Source organism: Equus przewalskii, chromosome 13 (genome assembly GCF_037783145.1).
Source record: "Equus przewalskii isolate Varuska chromosome 13, EquPr2, whole genome shotgun sequence".
In the NCBI taxonomy this organism is placed as follows: Eukaryota; Metazoa; Chordata; class Mammalia; order Perissodactyla; family Equidae; genus Equus; species Equus przewalskii.
In genome coordinates, this window is record NC_091843.1 from 52,903,057 (window position 1) to 52,920,256 (window position 17,200).

The 17,200-nt window shown below is 38.6% G+C and overlaps 1 protein-coding gene across 13 annotated transcripts in view; it reads right to left on the reverse strand.

The window, feature by feature from the left end:
* Nucleotides 1-439: 439 nt before the first annotated feature.
* Nucleotides 440-17,200, reverse strand: part of TNFAIP8 (TNF alpha induced protein 8) — a 111,815-nt gene continuing 95,054 nt past the window's right edge. For 10 of the 13 annotated variants that reach the window (XM_008516039.2, XM_008516041.2, XM_070569490.1 and 7 more), the window contains one exon: nt 440-2,146. In XM_008516039.2, coding sequence (XP_008514261.1) covers nt 1,581-2,146 — 566 coding nt within the window. In that variant the 3' untranslated portion in view covers nt 440-1,580. Of the gene's footprint in view, nt 2,147-4,147; nt 4,566-14,853; nt 15,031-17,200 lie in introns of those variants that run through there. The other 3 variants (XM_070569484.1, XM_070569485.1, XM_070569493.1) reach the window with 2 other exon arrangements.

Consider the following 17,200-nt stretch of genomic DNA (forward strand, 5'->3'; position numbering starts at 1 on the left):
ACCGGCTCTGAATGCCAGAATGGTAATTTCAGTTCAAATCATGGTGTCAGGATTTCATATCAAACAGGGAGATAGTCTTTGCCTCTGTTGCTTGCCTTAGACAAGGACGTAAGGGTCCCAGGGAAAGTGACCACCTCCTCTAGGCTGTAGTGGGTTCCAGCAGATCTCAACCTCTGGAATTTTCAGTAGTAGGATCTTACTTCGTGAGCTACTATTTTAATGTCAATATTCTGGAAGGCAGGCAAATTCAAGGCAAAGGCGTACAGTAAATCATAGACCCAGTGACAATGCAAATATTTAGTGCTGGTGGTTCAGTCTGTTATTTCCTAAGTGGAAACAGTTGGCTAGCAGGTTTCCATTTCTTTTTTTGCAAAATAAGCAAATGCTTATTTTACCATTCACACACATGAAATTATATAGAAACAACACACGAACTGCATGGAATGTAAATATTCTTTGGTTTACTCATCAAAACAGCAAATAACAAAACAGCAAAAACCTTATCAGTTAAATAAAAAAGTAACATTCTTTATTTACCTATCAAACTTTATTAAACATTGAAATGCATTAACTTTCATTCTCATATTCTGTCGCAATATCCTTTCTTCCCTTTTGCCCCTCATCCCTCTAAATTATTTTGATGGGCTCATCTCTAAAATAAAGATTGTTTTATCTTTCTTAATACTACTTACTTTTTATTGTCCCAATTGCAAGAACAATCTAGGTTTTTCTTTTTGTCTCTTATATTTGAAATGCATTTTAAAAATGGAGATTCCATCAGCCCATTTTCAAGATAACATGAAAGTTAAGCCCTCAGCAAGCATTTCAAGGCAATGTCATGCCATTACATTTTGGGGAATTATCATGTTTTGGGAAGTATCACTGTTGGTACTAAAAAACAAGACCTGATTCCAGAAGCATATCCTTATATTAGACATTATTCATAATGTCAAATACAGTTGGTTTCTACAGTATTGATTTCAGAGACGGAGTTTTTTGAGGGTTCACTTTGCCTTACTTCTTGAATGTCTTAATTCTTAATTAAGACTTAATTCTTGAAGGTCAATAACAAAATCTCTAACAAAAGAATCTTTAACCAAAGATAGACTTGAAAATGGAATTGTTTCAAAAGGAGCAATGATAGCAAGAGAAAGTTCTTCGCTTTTTTAAAAAGGTACATATACATAGTAAGGAATAAAAGTGAATCAAAATACATAACTTCGTACACGTTAGAAATATCTAATGTGCCGCCAACACAACAACTGCCCTAAAAAAGATGTCTTGAGGTTTGAAGCCATACGTATGTTTCTTTGTATAACTATATTTGCATTACACAGCCAGACATCTTGCCCACGATCTGTTAACCGTTAGGAAGCTTTTTACCAGAATTTTTGGCAATATGCTTTTCTTCAAATAAAACAAGCCTCATAAAACATGATCGTTAATGTCTGACAATTGAATTGGGCAAAATCTTTCTGAAATATGTATAATCCTTAAAAAATTCTTCTTTTTTCCTTCATAAATCAGCAGTGCTCCATCTTCAAATAAATCATGAGCAGTCACGATCTTAATTCCCATGCTCATATGTTCTCTTCATCCAACATTTTGTTGATACCATCACAAAGTTTTTGTAAGTGGGGTTTAAAACTTCCAAATGGATTATACAAGGCCGCCAAAAAATCACAATCTGAAAAATGATCAAAGACATTATTAACCCGTCCATGTGACTTTGCGGTGAGGTGACGCTGGATGATCTGGTGGAGCATCTCTCTGCATTCATTCAACAGCCTGGATAACACATTTCGGTCAAAGGTGTAATCCACCTGATGGAAACTGACCACGGTCATAGCAAGTTGATGAACTTTCTTCTTAAATTTCTCCATCAGTGCTAGCTCATCTTGATTAAACTGATTATTCCTGTAAAGAATGGCCAGCTTGATGACTGTTTTGATGAGGTTTTTGATGATCTTCTCTGCCTCCTTCTTGTTTTGGGTATACTCCTTGGTCACTCTGTAGAGCTCATCAAGCACCTCGCTGCTCGTGTCATCGATTAAGGTGGTAGCGATGGATTTGGACACCATTTTGCCCAAGATCTTCTTTTGTGCCTGAACGGCCAGGTTTTTGGAATTAAAGACATCTGTGGCCACTAAAAACAAAGTGGGGGAGGACAAAAGATTAGTAAATATCAGCAAGAGAAGCACAATAAAAACCATATATTAAGGAGTATTTTACTTCTCATTTTCCCCCTATATAGTTTGCCTCCCATCTACTGACATTCATTTCTGTTCAGAAAAGAACAAAATTTTCCTACATTTCTGGGCATGAGGTTCTCATTTGTGAAATTAATGGGTTGTTATGCATAATCTTTAAGGTCTTTGGCACTTCAAGTATTTTATACCTTCTGCTATGTGGTCAATAGTTTGTTTAGAAGTTAAAGAGTTCAACCATTTTAAAAATAACTTTTTCTGATTATAAAAATAGTATGTCTCATGAGGCAGTGCAATTTTACCCTAGTTTAATTTTAAAAGAAATATATCAAAAATATATAATCAATACCACAATTCTCCTCTGGGCAACAGTAATCAAGAATACTTTAAAGAAACCCATTTAAATGTAAGAGGAATAAATGACAGAGCATACATATTGAGTAAAATGACAAATTCATGGATGCAAATCAAAAGTAGAGCTCTGCTTTATAATCCAGTTGCAAAAAGTCAAATTTCCCAAGACCTTGGCCAGCACCTACCAGTTTGGCCATCCTAACCACCCTGAATTTCAGCTCCCAGAAGTTGAGTGTTGGACAGAAATATTCCTCGGCGAGCTTATTGTCACTTGCTATTTCTGATGAACGGCCATTGTACTCTTTACATTTTTATACATTTTGAGGAAGTAACCATACTGTATGAGCTAATGAAACTGCTACTTGAACAACATGCTTTGAAAAAGCTGATGCTTAGAGTTTACTTTTGGAATTATCAAAACTCAATTTGACAGAGGTTTAAGATCCATAGAATAAGAGTTGTATGTACTGAATATTAATGAGACACTATGTGATGCCACTAGCTGACAGTCAGTCAGTGAAAATGCTCAATAAATGTTCATTCTCCAGACCAGGTTTAGTTTTTCTCCAAAATTTTCCCCTACCCTGTGCATGCTGCTCCACTAAAACTGTGCTTTCTCCCTCTTCTCCTTGGTCCTCAGAGCTAGAGATCTAGGGGTGTCAATTCCACCTTTGGGTCCAGGAGCAGCTGTTCTTTCTGTATATGCCATTGTATAAGCCTAGGCCTGGGTGTTGGAAAGCAGCCATTGAGTAATGAAAGATAAAAGGCTTAAAAATACAGATATGTAGGAATGAGTCAGGGCATCAATGATATAAATTATTTCTAGTTTGGACAAAGTAGCAACATTAGAAAATAAAAAGGCAGCTGCTCCCAAATCCAGGCTAGGAGGATATATAAGAGTGATTCCATGAATGTGGAACTGCCATGTCACTTTTGAAATTTGGGCCAAAGTAGCTCATGGTATATAGTAAAGGTAGCTGTAAAGCGATACCTAATGACCAGAATATCATTCATAAATATACAGGGATATTCACCCCGAAAGAACATCTTGATTGAACTAGAAATGGTGCCTTCACAAATGTCGATATTTAAACTTCTGAAACATGAACTGAAACTGCAGAAGAAGAACTGAAATATATTTTGAGAAAGAAAAGGAAAGTGAAAAACATGAGAAATAGCCAACTTTATGAGGAAGGTTTCCAAGCTTTTCTACATTTTCATCATTTAAACAGTAGTCCATTTCTATTCTTATTCTTCAATTGTTTGCAAAAGAGTGTACTGGTTAATTCACACTAAAGAATTTATATCAAAACAAATGGCACACTAGTCAATATTACCATATTAAGACCAGGGACCATCTTCTATCACCAAACTTACGATATGGACCTCAACAAATAAATAAACCTGATTTATATAAGAAGAAATACCCCCAGATTTTCAGATACACAGTAAATAACTAGGATTTCAGGAATTTATTTTATATAAAGTTGAAAGGTTATTTTATTTTTAATCTATTAAGACAAGGCACGGTCTACAAACATCTCATCCAGATTTACTGCAATGTCTATTAGATGGAAATACTGTACCTTGTGAAATAACTGAAAGCAGAGAGAGAGGGGTTCAAAAGATTCCTCTGTGCTCCTTTTTCCAAGGCTGGACTTGCAAGTTTGCACCTCTTCTAAGTTACTTTTCATAGTAAATCTAAATGTCCCATTTAATTTCAAACATAAAAACAAAACGAAAACTCTATGGTATAGCACTTTAACTTCCTGCAGAGAAAGCATACATGGCTAGGCTGCTGCCAACTAAGCAAGATCATTACCAGTAACCAAGTCAGAACCAGGACAGAGAAGTTGATCTCTGAGGGTTTCATATTTGTTCCAGAGGAACTTCGAACCCTGCTCTAGAAGCACAAAAGGAGCTTTAGACTTTAATTGTATTCTTTGGATTATATCTGCTGCAATCATCTTTTAAAATGAAGATGAAGCTCTTTCTCCCCTCCACAGTAGATTTCTCTTCTAGCGTTACTGGAGGCTTTTCAGAGCCAAGTGGGGGTTGTGGTTGAGAGTTGCTGGCCAGAACTGTGTGGTCTGTGATCATGAAATATGACGTTTTTTTCTTGCAAATTAACTGCCCTTAGCCATTCCTGCTCAAGCTCATTTGTCAGTTTCACATCCTTTACCAGATCCCTGAAAGGCCTGGTGTCTCTCAGAGCTGGTCCAGGTCCAAGTTTTTCTCCTTCATTCTACCCTCATCACTGTGTGATCTCATCCACTCCCATGGTTTCAGATACTATCCATGTGCCAATGACTCCCAATGTTATAACTCAGCCCTGACCTCTTTTCCGGACTCATTTTACAAATACATTCAAGGTTTTTCTTTTCCTTGGCTATTTTGCAGGCATCTCAAATGTACCCTGTCCAAAACTGAATCTTTGATTCCCTCCTGCCCCCAAAGTACTCCTCCTCCGTTCTTTATCTTAATTAAAAGGATCCCTTCCATCCATTTGCTCAAGTCAGAGACCTGGGAGGCATCCACCATACTATCCTCTCCCTTACCCAGTCCATTACCAAATTCTTTCCATTCTACCTTCCCCAAATTCTCTAAATTCTATCCACTTCCTTCCTCCTCCATGGACACCAGCCTCGTCCAAGCCCCTTTCCAATCTTTTCCCACGTAGCAGCCATGGTTTTTTAAAATGTAAATTAAAAAATGATGCTCTTCTTAAATTCTTTGCTAAGCTTCACACTTCCTTGTTCCTGAAATCCTCATCATTTGCCTAAATTTTTATTGTCTGCCTTTCACTACTAGAACCTAAGGTCTTTGAGAGCAGAGACTACATATCTTGTTCACTGTGTCATCCCCTGGGCCTACAAGGGGGCCTGGTAATGGTGCTTCTGACAGAAGCAGAAGTCAGCTTCCCCCTCTCTTCGCTATACTTAAATACTTCTCTATGAAAGCATGCTGGCCTGCAAAATGAGTTTTAAATACATCTGTGGGTGTTTTTGTTTGTTTATCTTAAAAGATAGAGAAACAGATATTTGTTTTACGCAGATAAATATGTGGTTTTCTTCCCTTTAAGTGTACTCCAAAGTGTGGTTTCTCTTGCTGTCATCAATTAAAAGAGGAAATCATCAATTTAAAAAGGAAGGATTTATTAGACACAAGGAGAAAACATCAGAGGACAATAATACAAATATTTGGCATAAAAGCAGGGTGCAAGGTTCTGACCTGAGCTACAGTGGAAGATTAAACATAGGCCCACCTCTACCTCTGGCTCACTCTATGATTAAACATGTAACAGAAGGATGGACCAAAGGTATGTCCTGGGAAGCAACTAAGATGTGAATAGGAGATGTTCTGAAAAGAGAAAGTGCTGAAAGTATTGATTAAATATTTTACCTATTAAGATGAATTCACTTGTGTTTGGAAATATACATATATGTTGTTGACTAAAGAAAAATGATGCTACATACCAAACATATACAAAGGATTAACACTATGCTAAAACTATTTAAGATTGTTTTATAGAAATAGGTGTAAATGTTATTTTACATCTATTTATCTTACTGCTACCCCCATGTCTCTATGTCTCCTTTCTTGGCTTAATCAAATAGTCCATTGCAGCAATGTTTGCTGTAAAGCAAACTATATTCAGGGAATCCTGGTTTTAGCATCAACAATTATAAATTTGGAGATTTATAATTCATGGTAAAAATATACTGACCCCTGTATACAAGAAGAAAAGTGCTCAGAAGCAAAAACAAAATAAAACAAAACTTTTCATAGCATTAATTAATAAAAAGCTATAGTTTTCAGAAATTAACAACATTTCCCCATAACATTACTCCTACTGAGAAATTGCTAAAACAGTGAAGCATTCAAGTCACTTTCTTTACAACCTCACCAGCAAATACATAATTTCTTCAGCCATCAAATTTGTTACGCTTGGAACTTCTAAACGATGACTACAAATGCACATTTATGTCACTGCTAATTCTTGCCTAGTTAAAATTTGATCCAGTGGGCCCAGTATTAGAAGGATGGAAAAGAAAACAATTTGGAGAGCATGTCTGGATGTTGTGGTCTGTCAATAAAAATTCTTTAAACAAATATATAAAATCTTAGCTCTCTTGCATCTGAATAATTCCAAACCTAAATGGAGCTTAGTACAAATACAGCTTTGGGGATAAGAAAGTGGCTATAACCAACCATAAACATTGTCACAAAAGAAGTCAACAGGTTAAGGGTTGACTCCCTACTTTAGGATTTAGTAGTGCTCCAAGAGAAAGGCAAAGAAGAGTTGGAATGGCTGGAGATATATCTGTGACACCAGCCTCCACACTCAAAAATCCCAGAGAGGGAAATTCAACAAGATAGAGAAGAAACAACAAACACAAAGAAAGGAAGAAAAAGAGAGTGAGAGGAGGGGAGAGGCCCATAGCCAGAAGCAGCAGAGATCCGAACTGTGGAACTGTGAGAAGGGCTGACGCTGAAAGCGTCAGCAGCAATGACCATGACAGCAAGCTGGAGGCAATCTTATCCAGAGAGAAAAAACAAGTGCCAGGAACCTTAACCCAACAGTCGGCCTTGGGTCACACAGATGAAGGCCCTACCACAAAAGAACATAGCCTTGAGAGAACCAATACACATGGTACTGAATCCAAATTTTGATAGGTATGCATTTTCCTGAAAAACCAATGGTAAGCATCATCATAGTGACAAGCTAAATCATTCAATCTCTGTCTCCCACCACCTCCAGAAAAGTACATGCTTATTTTAAAAGGCAATGTGATAAAGAAGACAAATGTCAGAAAAATTATGACATTGAAATGGGCCAAAAAAGGGGGAAAAAAAAATCACTGGGTGGCTTTTCAGTGGAGCATTAGGAATTGTAAAGCAGCCCCTTCCAGATTCCTTTTATTGTTCTTCACTTAGCTGTTTTACAACTCTAAGTAAATCTTATAGCACAGAAAATGGCTCTGGTCCACAGAGATACAAATAAATTCGGTCTAGTGGAGGTGCAATTGATTCCTCATTTTCCTGTTTGTCTGTGTTGCACTTGGGATTCTCCTTGAAACCGATTATAAGAGCTTACTGATTCCTCACTAATTAATGAGGTAAGTAAAATCTTTGGCAAGTCTGTTTTGAATTTTTATGAGCATCATTCGTTTGCCTCTTTAAAAATATACCCTTTAACACATATTAGAATCTTTTCATCAAAACCATTTAAAGTAAAAAAGTTGCAGTATAAACCTTTAGTGAGAACTAGTATACACTTCCTGTGGCAACTTATTCCTCCAGGGTTCTGGAAAAGAAGATTATACTTACAAAAGTCCAAATATTCTGTATATAATGGTCCCATGAACTGCAATACTGCTCAGGGATATTACTGAGAATCAGTCTCCCCATCTCTGAGAATAATGATCCCCACCTCTTGGAGTTGTTCCAAAGATAAATGGACATGGGCCACAGAGAAAAGTCTCACAGGATGCCTGGCACAGAACAGCTCTCTCCACAGGCTTGTTTAAAGAACTCAACAAATTAAACTTCGAATACATTCTGATGCTCTTTAGTACTGCATCACATTTGGTCAAAATTAATCAACTCCTTCCAGAAGCAACATGGAACTGAGAAATGCAAAATGCCATATGGTTGTGTTCATGAAAACACAGACCTCAAATAGGTCAGTTAATAAGGAGTTATATTTCCTTTTCCATGATGACATTTAAAAAAAATCTAACGTATATTAAAACTTTACTGGGGAATTTCTCTTTTTTTTTTAAGAGGTTGAATTTTAAGGTGTTTTGAAATTTAAGGTGTTGAATCTCTTGTTAGCAACAGATTGAGTACTACAAGGGCTCTGATAGGTAGCGTAAGGGTATTCTGTCCAGTGAAAACTGGCCCCTGGAGAACAGAATCGAAGGCTACCACAGAAAGACAAGAGGAGAAACAGTGTCAGCTTCTACACGAAGCTGTGCCACAGGGTTGATGTAATGGAAATGGGCCAAACATAACGCCAAAGTGAAAACCCACAGTGGCCACCAAGATTACTCCAAAAAGTCACAGCAACTCACCCAGATTTTCCAAAGCGTCCCAGAGAATCAGAGACCTGAAGGCAGGGCAGGAAGCCAAGGAGGAACAGCGTGGATGGAAAGAAAAGCCTCAAGGTCGAGTCTCAGGTTGTAAACATGGGTGCAATTTAATTTCTTCAAACCTCAGTTTTCTCATTTGCTAAGGTGGGGCATCATTTCCAGTTGGCATAGTTTAAATGAGATTTAATGAGTTACAAGTCTGAAAACACCCAGCGGTGTGCTAGACTTGTGACAGACCACAAAGGCACACTGAGTTTTGCCCCTTATTTAATACAGCTGAAAGATTCAAATTCAGTATTTTAACAGACCGTTGACAAATAAAAATGGCAAGCAGTAAGAAATATTGGAGTATATGAGGAAGTCATTTGGTATAAACCTAATTCGGCCTGATTTTGTTTTTTCCAAAAGGGCCTGACTGTGGCTATTGAGCACGCATTGCATATCTGCTTTAAAACATTTACTATGGCAAGAACAAATGGCCTTAAGATAAACGTGCAACTTCCCCCCACATTGGCATTTCCTTAAGGATAAGCATCTTTCCTTTAGGCTAGGAAGTGATTGCTGCACTCACCTTTGACCACCCAGCTCACCTGTGACCACCCAGCTCCAGACAGCAGACCTGCCACCCTGCTGTGTTCCCCGAGACAGCAGACCTACCTGCTGTTTCCATCAATCACCGTGCTGACAGAGCAGTCTTGCGACTATTGTAAAAGGGACATTTCAATCATATGTGAAACATCCTGTTTGGGGGTATATAACCACTCTGTGCACCCCACTTCTTCGGTGCCCTTTCTTCCTTCAGGAAGAAAGGCCCCGCCCAGGCCATGGTCCTCAGATTTCAGCTCAGAATAAACTCTCCCAAATTTTCATTTATAGATTGGTTATGGATTATTTTCGTCGACACCATGTTCTTTCTACTCATTTCTCCTTATATCTCCTATTTCCCAAATTTGTGGACAGGGGAAATTATGTCCTAAAGAAAACACTATAAAGACGTTCCCTGTGTGATCTCGGGCTGTTTTTGTTGCTTTAATTCTGGAATCTTTTCATCATGATTTTGGGTTCAACTGTGTGTTCTGTATTCCCGTGGCTTACTTTTGTGATGATTTTGAAATTAAAATGTCATTTCCTGAGTTTTAATTCCTTTAACTTCATATAAGACTACATCTCTGCTCTTTTTCAGACAGTTTGCTCCAGGAATCACGTGACGCCTTGACGGCTTGCTGCACGGCAGAAACTCAGACCAGATATCCCTGCCGCCCTAGTTCACTAATTCCAGGATTCGGAAGAAGTTTGATGATATTTACAAGAAGTGGTAAGGTTGCACCCCCAGGAATGTCAGTCTCGTAAATATTAGGACAGAGGATACAGGAATAGAAATGAATTTTGTGGCTACCCACAGTCAGAGGGAGAGGTTTACAGTCATGAGAACCCACCGGTTAGCCATTATATTTTAAACTCTTATTACATTATCCCAAGAACTGCCCAGAATCTGCATGATCTTATTGAAGCTTCACAACAACCCCAAGGAGGCTATTATTATCCCCATGTTACAGATAAAGTAACTGAGGCCAGGGAGATTAAGTTACTTTCTCAAGTAAGTAGAAGAGAGGAATTTGAACCCAGATATCTCCTTAAGCTATTCTCTTAAGAATTACATTACTCTACGTGAGCTTTTAAAAAAAGAGGTTCCTCTTGAAGGTAGGGGACGACCTAATAATACTCAGCTAAGTGAAGTGAAAGAAAAGACAAGAAAGAGACCACGTCTCCTTGGGGTGAGGAAATGGATTCCATAAGGTAGATCAACCTAGCCGGGCTTAAAATAGCCTGTATTTCCAGGGAAAACCCTGAGCAGTTTTACAACATTTTAAAATATAATTTTAAAAAACAAATAATATATTTACATTGTTCAAAAGCCAGAATGTAAATATATAAAGTGAAAAGTCTCTCTCTCAGCTTTGCCACCAACTGCATAGTCCCGACCCCAACCGCCACTTCCGAAAGGCAAGGACTGTTAGGTTTTTGATGTCCTTTCAGTTGTCATCTTTTCTGCATAGATAAGCACACATATGACTGGACACCAGGCAGCGTGAAGAAGTCTTAAAGGCTTGCAGCTGTTAAGAAATGCATCTTTTGAGTGATGAGGGCCTACAAACTTAGTAAGTGTCCATAATTCCATGCATGACTCTGACATCACATGGTGAGATGCCAGAGGCTCATGGCTTTTCCTTTGTCTATTCCCATCCATGCAACCACAGTAAGAATTCTTCAATAAGTGGTGGGAAGGTAGCAAGTGTGAAACATACATCTTTATATAATGGGAAGCAAATAAGTGTCATGATTAGGGCAGTCATAGAGTTTCTCGTCCAAATAGGATACCTTTGAAAAGGGCACCAGTAGTAATTACACCATGACAACAGACCTGTGACTATCCCAGGTAAATGTAAGTAATCACTAAAGACTACTTAAGTACGTAAGTGCTAAAAACACTCAAGACTAAATAAGAAAGGGTTAAAAGTAAGGATTAAATATTTAGGACCTGAGAAATTTCTTGGGAACCCCACAAAAGCACTAGCCAGCTTTTTTCCAAACTACACTAAAAACGAAAAACTAGTTCTTCCAGAAGTTGAGTGTAATGGGGAAAAAACTTCTCGAGTTAAATAAGTTTGAGAATCAATATATACTAAGATCCCCTTTGAGATGCACAAAATGATTGATCATATGGGAAAGGTCTCGAGGATTAGTGCAGCAAAGGAACATCTTAACTTTACTTACCCAAGTTCTCCAAACTAATTTCGCAGAGGATCCATTAACAAATTAATGGATAGGATAGGTAGGATAATGGTAGGATAAAGTCAGTGGAAATTATTGGCTAACAAATTGACTTGGGTTCTTCCACCCTTCTGGAATGGATTCCCGATTGTCACATGCAAACAGGGGAGGACAAGACAAGCAGTCGGGCACAGCCAGGCAATGTGGCATCTGTGAACCTGAGCTCTAGAGTCACACTGTCTGCATCAGAAGCCTGGCTCTGACACTGAGCACCTGGGTCCCCGGGACAAAGGACCTAACCTCTCCATGCCTCAGTTTCCTCAAGTGCAAATGGAGATACCTCAGGTTTTTATGAGGATTAAATGAGAATAATCTACGTAAAGTGCCTAGAATAGTGCCAGATATAAAATAATCAGATCAAGTAACATAAACTATTCTTATCCTTACTATTAAGGTAAATATTGTTGAAGTTCTCCTGGTATGAGATGATACATTCTTGTAATCATACAGTCTTCTGAAATAGGAGTGACGGAAGAAGAGAGAACATGAACGCGTAGACAAAACATTCAACAGAACTTCTGAGTGTTTATGATGTATCAGATACTGTGCTTTCAAAGATAAATGACACTATCTCTTCTCTCAGGCACGTAGTCTAACGTGGGGTGGGAGTGGGGGCAGATGAGCACATAGCTGGGCAGAATGCAAAGTGCAATGGCGGCAAAGAGAGGGAACAATCATTTTGCTGGGGAGAGGGAGGGAAGCTGGGTTTGAGGAAGGTTTCATAAAAGGACATTGACCCAAGAGATTGCCTTTGAAGAAAAAGATTCTGCCTTACAGAAATAAATGTGACTGTCTTCCAGAGCTGACCTATAGAATTACTGGCAGGTTAGGGATTAAAAATTTGCCCAGCAGTGTACCTATATGTTAGAAACCCAAGGATGCAGGTGGGTCCTATGGATTTTAGAAAAACCTTAAATGCAAACTATGCATAACATCTTGTCAAAGCCCAGGGAAACTCACTACAAAGATACTCAGTTTTTGAGAAGATACTGGCAGGGAGAGGACAGATACAGCAGGTATCTGGGGCAGCATCCTCAGTGGCATGGGCCATCTGCAGTAGAAGGGCCTGGAGGCTTCCTACAAATGCAGATTGCCCGACCGACTGCATCAGAATCCCCAGGACTGCAGTCTAAGAAGCTGCATTTGTAAGAAGCACCCTACGGTGGTTCTGATATAAAGTTGGAGGACCCTTCTCTGAGGTGTACTCCTAGAAAACTGTAGTTTACAATTTTCTAATAGACATACTTTGGCCATGAAGGCATGTTGAAAGTAGCCTATGAACAGATTTAATTCCCTCTCAGATTTTTTTCACCAAAAAATAGATGTGCGCCTGTACACAGAATCTGGGGAAAATGTTTTCAGAACAGAGCTTATTATATTAAAGCCTCAAAGAATTTTGACAATGTATCCAAGAGAATAGAAAAGTTAGTCTCCTTAAGATGAAACTTCAGCCAAAATTTTAAAATTGAGACCTAGCAACAGGTCTCATATGTGTTTACAATTAAATAAAAAATATCCTACAAGCACTTATACCAAACTGACTTCAGTGAAATAGTCCTTTTCTTTTTAAATTAAATGAACCCTTCCTTCTTTATTATGTTGGATTAAGATGTTATGTTTTCCTTAAAGACTTTTCGATTAAGCTCTGTTTATTTACATATTTTCTTGAGACATGAAGCCTTTCCACTGTTGATATAATCCAACCTTCCGCCAGAATGCAGAGGAAAATCCTCTAAACAAGCTCCATGATGCTCTACACTTTCCACCTCCTGTTCTCCCATCCTGCCAGAGGCCCTGGCTCCTGATGAATATTTATATTCACGCAGTGCTTAGAAAACCAGGAAGAGATTTAAAATCCAGCACACTGGGTGCAGTTTAGTTACTGACCCAACCCCTAAAACTGGCATCAGTGGTCAAACACCCTTTCTGGTCTCATCAAGATGCTCCTGGACATGTAACAAAGACAACCAGACACTAAATTCTAACTGTCATTTGTGTAGTACTCTAGAGTTTGCAAAACATTTTCAGTATAACACTTTCATATGTTTACGATATATGGTTTGGTCCTCTTATTACTGAATCCTGAGGGAGCCAGATGAGAGAACTGAGTCTCAGAAGTCAAGTGACTTGTCCAAGGACATATAATTAGTAGCAGAACTGAAGTACACTGCTGCCTGCTATAGTATACAGCTGCTCTGTAAGAAAAGTGAAATTAAGATAGTGTTTGCTGTTTACGAATTTTGTGTTAAATACCATGATGTTTTTCAGCCAGCTGCAGAACTGTACTTCCTAGAGCTTGTCTGCTCCCCAAGATAAAGCAACTGCTTGAACCAAAAAAGGAGCACAGGTATTACACATTAGAGAACAGAAACTAAAGAAAAGCTGTGTATCTACTCTCATCCTCTCCCTCCCTGCCTGAAAAAGTCCTGCTCATCCGTTAAGGCTCATTTAAATGCCATCTCTTCCAAAAAGCTTGTTCAAATCTAATAGTGAAATAATCTCTCCAAGTCCAACGGACAGAATAAATCTCTCCTTTTTCTAACATACTTTTCTGCCTTGTGGAAGTAAATTCCATCTTACCTCATTTAATTATCATCCTTGACAACTAAGGTACCATGTCTATTCATCTCTGCATTCTTCAGTGTCTAACATGTACCCTCTGGCTAGCATGAAATGAACTAAACTCCAGTGCTCCAATCTGCCTCCATGGACCCCATCAATATCTTTTACAGCAATTCATGAAGATGTGTCAGGAAATCGATTCAATTTCATGTATCTAGAGCTTAACAAATGAATTTATTTGTACTCCATGGACAAAAACATAGCCCTACCTGTGGGATGTAAATACTTTTTTTTTTAAGGAGAGGAAACTATATAAAAGACATGCATTTTTTTGTTGTTTTTGGTTTACTGCTTTTCTCCCCCGTCCTTTGCCAAAACATACAGCACAACCAGCTACTTTTGTTTGGAAAAGTGACCATATTTAGTTAACTCAATCTCCACAGCAAATGTTCTGGAATCTTCCATGCAAATATCCCATACTCATCTGTTTGAATATTTTAGGAGAAGTAACCTCTTGGCCTCAGCTTGGGCATCTGTCAAATATGCATCTTGGCATAACCTCCCAGTACTCTTGTCAAAACCTTTCCCCAATAACTGTATTAAAATGTTAAGCTAGTCAAGCATTTTACAGCCATGTCAATGTCCTGGAAGCTTGATCCTGTTAAAGAGAAGCAAATGCTCAGATAGGATTTGCTGAGCCTTAAAGTGAACTATCTCATCCAAATATCAAGATACAATGAAAGTCTGAAATTCTAGGATAAAACTCTAAAAACCCAGAGGTTTACAGAAGCAGCATTGCTTACCCCCGGGGACTTCCAGCATGGCACTCAGGTTCTCTGTGAAGTTGTTTCTACCGCTCCGTCTAAGCTTTTCTCCTCTGCTCCTCATGCTCAGGTATCACCCGCTGTTTTACTTAGATCAGGATGTCTTGCAGAGGTTGTAACCTGGACACCGCATTATCTGGCCTTCACCGTGTTGTACTGTTCTTAGAATTAGTGGTCCATGTTAGAAAATCAGGAAATTTAACCTTGAAATCTGTGTTTCTGATTTTCTTTCAATTATCATAAGATCTGACCAAAATGGGCCCCCATTCCCACATAGCAACAGCAGTCTTGAGCTAGACCGTGGCTGCCCTCTTTAGAAGGAGACCACCACCCTTTCCTGTTCACCACAGGCCCTGCCTGGCCATCTTCACACATTTACATTCATCTCCCAGGCTCTGTAGACCTTTGTGTGGACAACTCCTTCCTGACAGAAATAAATGTGACTATACTGCAGAGCCAACCCACAGAACTCCTATTGGCTCATTAGGAACTAGAAATTCTGCCCAGCAATGTACTTGTACGTCAGAAAGCAGAGCACGTGTGTGAGTCCTACAGACTTTAGAAATAATTTAAACATAAATTATGTGCAGCCAGTGAGATTCTAAGGAGGGGCTGCTGAGGGAAGTAGAGGGAAGGTTAAGGGCAATAATGATTTGTTTTCATAACACTTGTTATTTAGTCACAGACTTCACGAAGCTACATTTGGGCACCAAAATCTGCCCCTCGTTTCTACAGAACATATTAACTAGGTCACAGAGAGGTGGTAAATTTGCCAAGTTTATAAAGATCCTGGAGAAAGCTGAACTTGGCTTTTCCCTACGAGTTTGGAGCTCCACACAGTAAATGGACTTGTACCAGAAAAGCCTTCCCCCCAGCATTCATTCACTCACTCATTCTTTCACTCAACACATTTTTACTGAGAGCCTACTGTGTGCCAGGCAAAGCACCTGCTCTCAAGAAGCAGAGATTCTCGTAGAGGGAGACCTAAGACATAAACAAACATGTATAAAAATGTCAACTAGTAACAGAGGTTAGAAGAAAAATAAGGTATGTGTGTGTGTTGGGGAAGAGTAAGAGGGGATGTTAGTGGGGAGAAGAAGCTTTGCTATTTTATCTAGGGGAGTTGGGGAAGACTTTCCTGAAAAGGTGACATTTGAGAAACGTGAAGGAAGCAAGGGTGCCTTGGGTGAAATCCTACCCATTCCCCCCTGGTTCTTCCCAAATACCACCTCTTCTGTGAAGCCTTCATTGACTAACTCAGGCAGAAATGCTCTATCCTGGTTCTAATTTTTACTGCAAACTGACTTAAGTCATATTTATTTGCTCCCATTTTCCCTGAAAGTAAAATCTTTGGGATTGGTTCAATTTATTATTTATTCCTTGCCATAATAAATGCTCAATTAATCCTCTAAATACACCTGCTGGATTAAAAATATTCCCAGGTCATCTTAGAGGGGCAGGAAAATAAGGGGAGAGGAGTAGGGAATGACTGTTTTTTATAAGACACAAGCAAACTAAGAGACTATAAATAAATTATACTATTAATTAGGTATCATATCTCAAATATTCTTACCTAAGAAATGAATAGTCCAATGTAATTCTTTGGAAAAAGTTTATTCTAAATGAGTCAATTCATAACTAAAGATAGGCATCCAAAAGAACCATCTCTTGATAACATTTGGAACTGATAAGAATTACTGAATAACCCACACTCTGCAGAGATAATAATTCTGTTCCCAGGATAGACATTGCTTTTTTAAGACAAAAAAGGCATATTTTTTGGGCAGTGGATATGAACAGACATTTTTCCAAAGAAGATATATAGATAGCCAACAGGCGTGTGAAAAGATGTTCAACATCACTAATTATTAGGGAAGTATAAATCAAAACTACAATGAGATATCACCTTACATCTGTCAGAATGGCTATAATTAACAAGACAAAAAATAACAAATGTTGGAGAGGATATGGAGAAAAGAGAACACTCATACACTGCTGGTGGGAATGCAAACTGGTGCAGCCACTATGGAAAACAGTATGGAGATTTCTCAAAAAATTAAAAACAGAAATACCATATGATCCAGCTATTCCACTACTGGGTATTTATCCAAAGAACATGAAATCAATAATTCAAAAAGATACATGCACCCCTATGTTCATCGCAACATCATTCACTATAGCCAAGATGTGGAAGCAACCCAAGTGCCCATCAACTGATAAATGGATAAAGAAAATGTGGTGTGTACATACATACATAACACACACACACACACACACACACACACACACACACACACACAATGGAATACTACTCAGCCATAAAAAA